General features: G+C 42.2%; 1 protein-coding gene across 3 annotated transcripts; it reads left to right on the top strand.

Annotated features, from left to right (window-relative positions):
• Nucleotides 1-465: 465 nt before the first annotated feature.
• Nucleotides 466-9,750, top strand: si:ch73-233f7.1 (uncharacterized protein LOC100537710 homolog). Of its 3 annotated transcripts, none has more exons than XM_064326002.1 (4): nt 468-3,929; nt 6,145-6,203; nt 6,759-6,868; nt 8,610-9,750. In XM_064326002.1, the coding sequence occupies exons 1-4, from the start codon at nt 1,416-1,418 to the stop codon at nt 8,933-8,935; spliced, it is 3,009 nt and encodes a 1,002-aa protein (XP_064182072.1). In that variant the 5' UTR covers nt 468-1,415; the 3' UTR covers nt 8,936-9,750. The 3 variants fall into 3 exon arrangements, with proteins under 3 accessions (XP_064182073.1, XP_064182072.1, XP_064182071.1); XM_064326001.1 differs by having other exon boundaries at nt 469-3,929; nt 6,753-6,868; XM_064326003.1 differs by lacking the exon at nt 6,759-6,868 and having other exon boundaries at nt 466-3,929; nt 8,610-8,749.
• Nucleotides 9,751-11,641: the final 1,891 nt, after the last annotated feature.

Raw genomic sequence — 11,641 nt, 5'->3', positions numbered from 1 at the left:
TGATTGTTAAGCATCAGATCTCTCTCCCACCCCCCCCCCCCCCCCCCCCCCTCTCTCTCTCTCTCTCTCTCTCTCAGGGATTGAGTGTGAGGTCGTGGAAGTTATGTTGCCCCTAGACAATGGGAGATAAAACGCTTTCTAAAACGCTTACACAAGCTTCGTGTGATGCATGTTAATGTAATGGGTACCGAGAATGCACCGATGCACCCGATAGAGCGCTTTGGGATTATTTATCGGAAAACATTTGTATTCCTCTGTTCGGCAATGGCTGATCCCGGATAGCTACCCGCTAATCCCCCACTCCGTTAATTAAAAAAGAGCGGGATACCAATGGAAACCGTGTTTTAGAAATGTAATCATTTCTGCTGAAGCTTAACCATCTGCTGGAGGTTAAGTCTCTGACAGATTGTGTTTTCTGGTTATTTAAACCGCGGACTTTTGCTTTTTGAGAGGAACTGGAGGGCTTGCATGTTGAGGAGGGAAGGGACACTTTCTTCAGTCTTTTAATTATCTGAAATGGTGCGAGTGGAGAAAAATTGTGAGTTCGCGCCAATTACTCGCCTTCATTGTAGAATAATTCCCAGTTCGCTCTCTTACTTAAGAGTGCGACTACATGAGCGCCTAGAGAACGATGAAGAGAAACGTAGACGATGCGATGAATAGTGATTTGTACTGGAGCTATTGAAAACTAATGAAACCGTGAAAACGGAAGGTATGCGATTTTAATGATCTCGGAACAGACATTTGAAGAATTCAATACCCTTTTCACAAATTAATGATAAAATGTCAACGATACTTAGATCATTGATTGACAATGTGAATAAGATTCGCCCACCTTTAACACATAGGACATGAATCTTTACAAGCCAATTTGAGGCAACAAATTAAGAATATGCTTAGGCCTACTTTTAAAAATATCTTAATTAGCTATATATGTTATTTACATCTTAATGTAGTTACAATGCGTCTCTTGTAGTTTTTGGTGCCATTTACGGAGCAGTAGAAGGAAAGGGTTAAACCCTCCTTACAGTAATTACAGCCTCTGTCGCTGTCCTCCAATACGGTGCTGAATAAAGCCGTGTTCCTCCCCCTCAACCCTTCTCACAATACTAGAGACAGTGGAAAACCAAAGACTAAAATTCCCCCCTCACACAGGCTTGGTGCGCCGAGCAGGCAACGGAGCTGGGAGAAGCTTCATACGGCTTCACGCGCACAAAGTTTGAGAAACGGACTGTGTTCATTCTTCCAGCGCACATTTGCGATATTTCTTCCTCTAACGTGACCCAACATATTCCTCCATCATTGTAATTTAAAAAATGAGATTACAACTATTTATTCGCGTTTTTTGCGACGGTTTGTTTTAAACGTGCCATGCTACCATAAAGAGCCTCTGCTGAACACAGCCCATTGCTGAGATGGACGAGGTGCTGATAAAAAGGCAATGGACGTGGAGAAGGCAGGTAATTTGCCTGCTTCTGTGCGCCTGTGCTATGGATTTAGTTCTGGGGCAAATCCGATACTCAATTCCCGAAGAATTGGAACACGGAGCTTTTGTTGGCAACATAGCCGAAGACTTAGGTCTGGACGTCGCCAAACTCTCTGCTCGCAGATTCAGGATAGTTTCGGGAGCCAGAAAACAGTATTTAGAAGTTAATTTGGAAAACGGGATTTTATTTTTAAACGAGAAAATTGATAGAGAGGAATTGTGCGAACAGAGCGCGTCGTGTTTTTTACATTTGCAGGTCGTAATTGAAAATCCTTTAGAACTGTACAGAGTGGAAGTAGAGATTTTGGACGTGAACGACAATTCCCCCAGTTTTCCATGGAGCGAGTTTAATATGGAAATAACGGAGTCTGCGGCGCCGGGGTCCCGCTTTCCGCTCGAGAGCGCACAAGATCTGGACGTGGGCACAAACTCTCTCCGCACCTACGTGCTGAGCTCGAACGATCACTTTGTCCTAGACATCCAGACGCGAAACGACGGCAGCAAGTTCGCAGAACTGGTGCTCGAGACTCCCCTGGACAGAGAGCAGCAGAAGACGCACCAAATGATTTTGACAGCGGTGGACGGTGGCACGCCGGAAAGATCCGGGACTGCACTTATCACAATCACTGTATTGGATGCCAACGACAACGTTCCTGTTTTTGATAAGTCTGTTTATCGTGTGAGTTTAGTGGAGAATGCACCGAGAGGCACCCTCGTAATTAAACTGAACGCTTCCGATTTGGACGAGGGGTCGAACGGAGAAATTTTATACTCCTTCAGCGGACACGCTCCTCTGAAAGTGCGAGAGCTCTTCAGTGTGGACTCTTACACCGGCGAAATCAGAGTCAAAGGCATCGTGGATTATGAAAAAGCTAGTGTTTATGAATTATATGTGCAAGCCAAGGACAAAGGTCCATCGGCTGTTGCTGTGCATTGCAAAGTATTAGTAGATATATTAGATGTGAATGACAACGCGCCGGAGGTGATTCTAACCTCGGTCTCTACACCTGTTCAGGAAGACGCTCCTCCTGGGACTGTAATCGCAGTCATAAGCGTAATGGATCGGGATTCAGGGGAAAATGGGAATGTACACTGTCAAATTCCCAGTAATGTGCCATTTCAACTTCACTCCTCCTTCAAGAATTATTATACGTTAGTCACGAACGAATTTCTCGACAGAGAATCTGTATCCGAATATAACATCACACTCACAGCGAGGGATCTCGGCGCACCGCCTCTGTCCACCAGAAAAACTATTTTAGTTCAAGTGTCTGACATTAATGACAATGCTCCCCGCTTCTTACAGCCCTCATACACTGTCTATGTGACTGAAAATAATGCCCCAGGCGCGTCAATTTGCTCGGTGACTGCCTTCGACCCCGATTCCAATCAGAACGCTTATCTGTCCTACTCTATTCTCGAAGACCAAATCCAGGGCATGCCGGTGTCCACTTACGTATCCATCAATTCAGACAATGGTAACATCTACGCGCTGCGCTCGTTTGACTACGAACAACTGAGAAACTTTCAGATTCGCGTGCAGGCTCAGGATGCAGGATTCCCACCGCTGAGCAGCAATGTAACGGTTAATGTCTTTGTTTTGGACCAGAATGACAATGCTCCGGTCATTGTCTCTCCTTTACCTAAAAACGGCACCGTGGCGACTGAAATGGTCCCCCGGTCGGTTGACGCCGGTTACCTCGTAGCGAAAATCACTGCTATTGACGCGGACGCGGGGCAAAACTCACGCCTTTCCTACCAGGTTCTCCAGGCAACGGATCCAGGGTTATTTAGTGTTGCCCTTTATACTGGCGAAATAAGGACGATTCGACGATTTGTAGATAAAGACGCCACGAGGCAAAGACTGGTCATTTTAGTCAAGGACAACGGTCAGCCGTCCCTCTCGGCCACTGTTTCCATCATCTTATCAGTAGTTGACAGCGTGCCAGAATCCCTGTCCGATTTTGGTGACCTTACCCTAAGCCCCCAGTCCACATCCAACCTCCCTCTCTATTTAATCGTGTCTTTGAGCACAATTTCATTCATTTTTCTGGTGGCAATAATTGTCCTGGCTGCCATTAAGTGCTACAAGGACAGAGACTCAATCCAAGGATACAGTTTCTCCTTCGGCGACTGCTGCGCGTTTCAACCAGAGCCGCCCACAGAGGTGTTCAAAAAATCCAACCTAAACCTGCAGATATCGTCTGGAACCAAAGTACCCACGAACTGTGTAGAGGCAAATAGCAATGGCCCTCTCTCACAAGCCTACTGCTACAAAGTATGTTTAACCCCGGAATCTGCCAAGAGTGACTTCATGTTCTTGAAGCCGTGCAGCCCGACGACTCCGAGGAACAATGTGAAAGGTACAGATAACCTGGTATCAGCTTGGAGCGCGCAAAACCGTAGCGGCACGGTGAACAACGGAGCTACAACCCCGAATGAGGTAAGGGCGGGCAGTATTATCGTAATTGTGTTATGCTTCAAGCTCATTTGAATTTAAGACATCGTTTTGTCGACTAATTAACATTACAAATGCACACGGACGATTTGTTCCTATCACGTCTCATTTCCCGCTACCACATTTCTGTAGAGCCTTCGGAGAATGAGTCTCCAACAATTCTTTTTGACACATTCGTATCGGTTAGTGTATGGGTAGCCTACTTCCATCTAATTGCAATGAACTAATCTTTTGGTATAATAAGCACATGCATTCACTGGGATTTCTTTAATGGCTATCGTCTTTAACTTTTCAAAGAATATTGTTTGCTACAACAACTACTGGAGCACTTAAAAAATTTAATGAAAAGGGGTCTTGTCTGGAGCCTCGTCTACTTCACAGAGCAGTCCAGAGTGAAAAAGATACAATATAATGGACGTGCCTTAACGTTTCCCTAACTAATTTCTATAATTTTAAATCTTCCAGACCCAAGACCAATTTTCTCGTTAAATGTCAGATGTATATATTTATCTGACATTTAACGAGAAAATAGGGATGACAAAGGATTTTACGCCTCAAAATTCTACCTCTTCTCCGATGTAGAATCTATGGAAAGGGTTTTAGTCAGACGGTCACCGAACAGTTATTTGGTTGGAGTTCAGCAACGCAGATATTCTCATTTGCCAATCATTTATATTTTACATGAAACATTTATGATACTGTATAAATGACGTATTAAAGTAATTTTATTCCTTTCATCTAGTTCTGATAAGCGAATAGCCCATGTTTATCCTTTATGATTAACATTTGCACGTTGATAACACAAGAAAGTTTTGCTTTTAAACAACCCCAATTTTAAGGTATCGAGGCTGAGCTAGAAACGCATTACTGCGTACACAAAGCCCCACGAAGACTTTTCATTCATTGTTTGCGTTAAAAATGGAAAGGATTGAGGAATTGTAGACGTTGGGAAGACGTGGCGTGAGTGTAGATTAGGTTGTATTGTCTCCACAGAGTGTGTCAAGAGGTGGGTTATGTGCGCGAATTCCTAACGAAGAAGCTTTTGAATTCAACCCGTTCCAAAGTATCACTCCGCGAATGGAAACGTATTATAACTTAGGCATTCGAGCATAAATGTCATTTCCAAAGAACAAACGTATTTATTATTATTATTATTATTATTATTATTATTATTATTATTATTATCTTACTGTAGCATGTACTCGTTTTGCATGTAAAGTAACAGGCACTATAATTTATATTTCTGTAAACTGAAATGATGAAATCTTTCCCCTTGTGTACGACAAATAACATAATCTTTTCCAAATTTATATTCGTTGTTCAGTCTTGTATAGTGACAAGCGACGAAATCTTCAATGGATTCGACAAAACGCGTCAAACACTTTCAAAGGAGACATCCCAATCGGACGGCGAATCCGTCAAGTTCTAAATGCCCTTTGAATGCTTTTTGAATAGACTGGTGCAGAGCGAAGCCTTTCAGTGTACACGCGGAGCCTTAGAGTGTAGGCTACACGCAAAACGAGGATAGACTATCTTACACTTAATTACTTCAAAGTGGGTGGAGTAAAAATAGTCCACCTTTCGTCTTCATATTCGTGATTCACAGGACCGTGCAGTTTCGTTTGAAGATTGAAAAAGCCCTTCGTTTAATCCTGGTTGTTTTAATTGGTTTTACACGAGTTCATGCGTAAAATTTTCGCCCTGCTGATTCTGTAATTCGCTTATATCATATTGTTAGTGTTTAGCACTGTAAGTGAATTAATAGAGCGTGGAATCGATATTATAAGCCTCAAATGTGGGGTTTCAGGTCTCTACTACCCGCTGCGCTACTCGGATAAAAAGGAAGGAAACAGCTTCAGGGGCAGATCCCCCTCACACCGAAAGAAAAAAACTGTAAATGTCTGCAATGCCACAAGGGGGCAGTCAATGCATTGTCGTGTACGCATTTAAACTGGACTTTTCCCTTTTATTTTCTTCTTTTTATTGGTAAGAATAAATACTTTACACCACGTACCTAGAGACAACCGGAAATGTCAGGTTTTGGCAGCAGACTGAGTTAAATACGGGCATGTTACCGCAGCTGTATTTAGAAAAACAAAATGCCTTGAAATTGTGTATTACCTATTCATGTTCTACATATACTCATATTCAGCTTATTGAAAACGATCTGTAAAATAATATTTCTCCTTTCAATCTGCAGCTTAAGCAGCCCAACATGGACTGGCCATTATCAAAGATGCAAAACACCACACTTAAAAGGTAAAAACACAAATTCACTCACAATGTTTGATATGCATTGTTACGCAGAGTCTTAGACATTCTTGGATTTACCTACTGTGATGTATGTAGAACCTAAGCTGTTCTGTATGATGAAGATTTATCTTTATGAAAAAATGTATCAAAGTAATGTGTAATATGCATAATAGAAAGTAAATCCACCATCTCCCTTCAAAACCTGAAATTACCTCATGGAAATGATGCCTGGTGAGATTGTTGTGGAATGATGATCCATAAATAATTCAGGAGCTCCATAAGATCATATACATTTCTGGAATTTGTTTGAACTTCTTCTTTTGGCAAAATGTCCCACAAGCATCTACAATGGGCAAAGCTTTAGTTTCCTTGTTCATCAGAGAAGAAAAATCTAGATTGAGTAAGACTATTGCACAGCAGTGTACGCTTACACATGTGTTTGATATTGTGAAAGCTTTGTGTCAGTGCAACAGAAACACTGTTAGAGTGTTGCGTGTTAGTTGTTTCAGTTTTAAAAAAGGCAATGCACTAACGAGCATGCCCCTCCCATGGCAGCTACAGCTCAATGAACATGGATGGCACACTGATACGCAAAGCCATGCACACTGACCCAGAGAACTTTGGGCCCCCCATGGCCGGACAGTACTGGACCTGGGGAACTCACATGCGAGGTATGTGAGGTCCAGTGCTCTCTGTCTGTGTGACCTCTGCTCACTGCGCTCCCCAACTGTCTGTGCACTGTCCACAGGCTACTGCACTTCCTGAATGCATGCATGCTGTATGTTCACTGCACTTCCTGAATGCACATTTGGGAAATGTCCACTGCACTTCCTGAATGCATGCATGCCATATGTTCACTGCACTTCCTGAATGCATGCATGCCATATGTCCACTGCACTTCCTGAATGCGTGCATGCTATATGTTCACTGCACTTCCTGAATGCGTGCATTTCATATGTTCACTGCACTTCCTAAATGCATGCATGTCATATGTTCACTGCACTTCCTGAAGGCATGCATGTCACATGTTCACTGTATTTCATGTATGCACATCTGGGCTAAATCCACTTCGCTTCTGGTCTCTGACCCCTGGTCCCAATTCACTTCCTAAACACTCCCCCTCTGTTTTGAGATATGCTTAATTATAAGTGCCACTCATGTAAGGGTCACTCACAAGTGAGGGCTAGCATCGTAGCTATAGGGAGCCCAAAAAGCAGGGACACTCATTTGGTCTTTACAGACCAGAATTTACAGATCAGAATTTACAAAGAATTAATTATTATCAATAAGAAATAATCACCACTTAAAATAGTATCACTTAACAGTTCGGCACAGTGAGCAACTTAGAATCTCATTACAAATAATGATGACCACAATTTAGATTGGTGTTATCAGTACACTTTAATCAACAAAATTTTATAATTTCAGACAACACTTGTTTAGAAATAAGACAACACTGCGATGACCACGATAACTGTCTTTTGAAAAGGCATGAGATGGCAGTCAAATTACATTTTGAATGTAGTTAGCTCTGCCATGCTTTAAGGACGCTCATACCGGCATTAAGCAACGCAATGCATGCTAGGTCAGCATTTACTTTTAAGCCAGCATTTTAATTTCCTCGTTATTGGGGGAGCATGGTGGGCCGAACAGCCGCTACCCCTCACTGAAATTTGGCTCAATCAGTTCTGGGACTACACTTGTACAAGATGGCGACTCTCACAAATGTGCAAAATAAGTGTTAGTGTGTAGGCAGAGTCATTAGGGGGCGAATTGGGACTGGGCCTAAGTGTTGCCTGTGGGTACTGCACTCCCTGTCCTTTTTTAGGAGAGGGGGCTTGGTTTTTATTCCCTGGCCCCCCAGAGTAATTTATTGCTGACACAGTGTTTGACGCACAGTCATATGTCCATGTCTGTTGCAGTCGATTTTGATAGGACTGCAGCACTATGTTCATTTTTAAGTTATTAAACTGCCTATTTGCTTTCATTTTCACAAATATGAACACAAAACCAGTAGAGGGCAGTCTTGCTCCACCAGAAAGTGAAAATCAAAGGCCACAGTGCAGGGATGGGATTGGCACACAGTGGAAGGTGCCCTATTCCAATGAATCACAATGTCACAAAACGTTCATTCAATATCCCATGGCACATGTTTGTGTTATATGCCTAAATAATAATAATAAAAAACATCATACTTAAATTAGCCAATTTACTAAAAAGACAAAGTGCACAAATGTGAGTTATTTTGCATATGTGTGTGTTTAAAGGCTGTTAGGTTTGCACAAGCTAATTGAATTATTGTAAGCGTACACAAGCTTGCCTTGATAGACTATAAATGCATTTTTTAAATGCAGTTTCTGGTGATGTTCTGGCAAGTTAAACCCAAAATTGTGCTTATATCTCAACTAACAGATTATAAAATGTCCTCTCCGTCTCCCGGAGTTCCCAACCGCTCGTGGACGCCGAGGTACGCCCCGCAGCATTCCACACGGCCGCCGCCAGACTACCAGCACAACGTGTACATGCCGGCCACTCCGGCCGCACGTCCGCCGCCAGACTACCAGCACAACGTGTACATCCCCGGCACGCCCACCGCGCACTGCACCCTGAGGCCCATGTACCGCAGCGACCTCGACGTCAAGAACTCGTTCTCCACCTTCGGCAAGAAGCGGAGGTTCATATCCGGTTACGACCCGAAAGAAGACGCGGTGATCAACAACGACCTTTTCAACAAGTGAAGGAAGCGGAGGGACGTAGTACTGCTGCGGGCGGTCCCGTGAAGCTCGTCGTTGATGCTGCGCTGTTTGGGTTCAGATCTCTGCAGGGTGTCGCTGAGACCCTTCCAGTGAGATCCAATTAAATGCCAAAAAATGTGACCAAAACACTCCCCCATTACGTTGTGTCCATAGTACAAAAGCACAACCCAAAACATCTGTCCACTCATGCAGTTAACGCCAACCATTTAAATGTCACTGTGGCGTGTCATATGCAGGCCATACAAACACTGAGGTCATTGCTGTAACAGATGATCCCTGACTAAGAAAGGCAACTACAGATCCACATCAAATCTTATTAGCTTAGTCTGGAAAATGTATACCTTTATATATGTCATAAAATGCAGATGAGGTTCAGAGATTTATGAATATATTCTCACTTGTTGTTATTATTATTATTATTATTATTATTATTATTATTATTATAGACTTGAAGAATCAATGGTGAACCCCAATGATGATTAAAGTAATTAGTCTATTAGTATGTGAGGCAGAATAATTTCTGCCAAATGCACTTCCTTCCTCACAATAAGCCAGTCCGTGATGCACTATTTTATGTTGTCTGCATTTTGGAATGATAATCACACATAGGTCTCTGGTAAGTCATTTTGCCCATGCAGTCTGGTGAAGAACCACTAGGATATGGTGCAGCAGTATATGACCAGTGAAACTATTCCATTGTAATATATGCAAACTGCATTTTTCATGCAGGCAATTCACAAAAGCGTATGTCATACCATTTGTATATACATCTGAGAATAAACTATTTTTTGATGTCACATTGTAATGTTGTAATTAATAAAATACTAAAATATTTTAAAATGGTCCTTTTGAAAGTGGCTCACCTTCAGTGGCTGCCTCTGTCACAGGGATATACACCAGCAGTGCCCAATCATGACATGGAGGTCTGAGAGTATGATGGTTTTCATTCCAACCAATCACCTCACCTGCTGATTTCACTAATTAACACACTTTGGACCAGAAAGGAGGGAACTAATTCGTGAAATCAGCAGGCCAAATGATTGGTTGGAATGAAAACTTGCACATTCTCACCCCTCTGTGGCACATGATTGGGCACCACTGATCTACACAGTAAAATTCCCAGTGTTAATTCTACTCTAAGAGAGCACATTTAAATCCAAAAGGAACTGTTAGAGTGGATTTAACACTGAACATTTTGCTGTGTAGAAACTGGCGAGGATGAGAATTGAGAACAGGCCCAATCTGGTTGCCATTATTGGGGAAGCACAATCATAAAAAAGATCCATCATATGATGCTGATTACATTTAAATTGTGTCTCATGGTAGCACTTCACACTAAATGGTTTTAATTATAACATCATTGCATGGCATCAAATCATTTTGATACCACATAGAACATATAGGCCCTATATACACCTACACACTAAAATTACAATCCTCTACCACTTTAGAAAAATTAATTGCACATTGGTATGTAAATCATTTTATTGAATTTTATTTCAAATTTGAGTGTTTCACCTGCCATTGTCAGTAGAAGTGAGGCTGTAAATTGCAAGCTTACTGGTACTATCTCAACAACTGATCCAAGATCAGCTGATAAAATGCAAATACCTGCCAGCCAGTGAACATCTAGGGCATACTATTCAAAAATCTGTGGCATGTTTTATCCGCTATGTCAAGTCTTGTGGCCACTAAAACATAACTGTATCTGAATTTAACATTATTTGGTTTAAATTGTGACAGTTAAAAGTATTTACATAACAAAAAAATCTGAGCTAACTGAATTATTTCTATTGAGGTCTGAGACAAGCTGTTTTAGCCTAAACACAGTACCTGGATTCATAAGTTGTGTACCAGGTACTAAAAGTACCCTGATGGTTTCTCCCATCAGGCATGGGAGTAAAGGCTAATATTGGGATGGCAGGTATGTCGACTTGCATTGTGTTACAGGTTGGCTGGGCAGGCTCCATGTCTATACACCACAGAGAGTTTGACACTTTTCAGGTTTTCCTACAGAAGGATATAATAGAATAGAATAGAACAGAACAGAACAGAACAGAATTGCTTTATCTTTTCCCAGGGGGAACCTCAAGGCTTATAAAGTTCTCCACTACAGACATCCATTGGTTTCAACAAGTTACTTTTCAAACACACCCAGTACCAAAACAAGGAGAAATTGACAGCCGACCAGAGGAGAATGGGATCTCCCCCTTGAGCCTGGTTCCTTCTGAGTTTTCTTCCCATATGCTACAGGGAGTTTCTCCTTGCCACTGTTGCTACAGGCTTGCTCCTATGGGGGTTTAAGCCAGGGTTGTCGGTGAAGCGTGCTGTGACAATTGTTTGTGAAATGCGATATATAAATACATTTTTATTTGACAGATTAGATTGATAAGTAGGTCTGTATGTAAAATGATATTGGGTCTGTATGGAATTCTGCAGGAGGAATACAACACAACTCATTATGGAAGTAAATCAACTCCTGCGCAGTCTGGTGTTATTCCAGAATATCCTATAAGCGCTTCATTGGTTTCAAATCTGGAGGATGGGGGAACTGTTATCTTGAAAGACACCCCACTCTGCAAGAAAGATATGCTTTAACAAGGGGTGAAGTTGGTCACTCAGTACACTCAGTCAGGGGTGTAGCACAAAATTCTGGGCCCTATACATAAGCAGTCTCTGTGGGCCCCC

This window comes from Anguilla rostrata, chromosome 3 (genome assembly GCF_018555375.3).
Source record: "Anguilla rostrata isolate EN2019 chromosome 3, ASM1855537v3, whole genome shotgun sequence".
Lineage (NCBI taxonomy): Eukaryota > Metazoa > Chordata > Actinopteri > Anguilliformes > Anguillidae > Anguilla > Anguilla rostrata.
Note: the sequence above shows the minus strand (reverse complement) of the source record. Positions and strands in the feature narration are given on the sequence as shown.

Bases quoted from the DNA above. Each gene is read 5' to 3' on its own strand.
- si:ch73-233f7.1 (XM_064326001.1), top strand. From the start codon at position 1,416: ATGGACGAGGTGCTGATAAAAAGGCAATGGACGTGGAGAAGGCAGGTA. The intron at 6,204-6,752 runs GTAAAAACACAA...CTCCCATGGCAG, and splicing joins CAAAACACCACACTTAAAAG to CTACAGCTCAATGAACATGG. The intron at 6,869-8,609 runs GTATGTGAGGTC...CTCAACTAACAG, and splicing joins CTGGGGAACTCACATGCGAG to ATTATAAAATGTCCTCTCCG.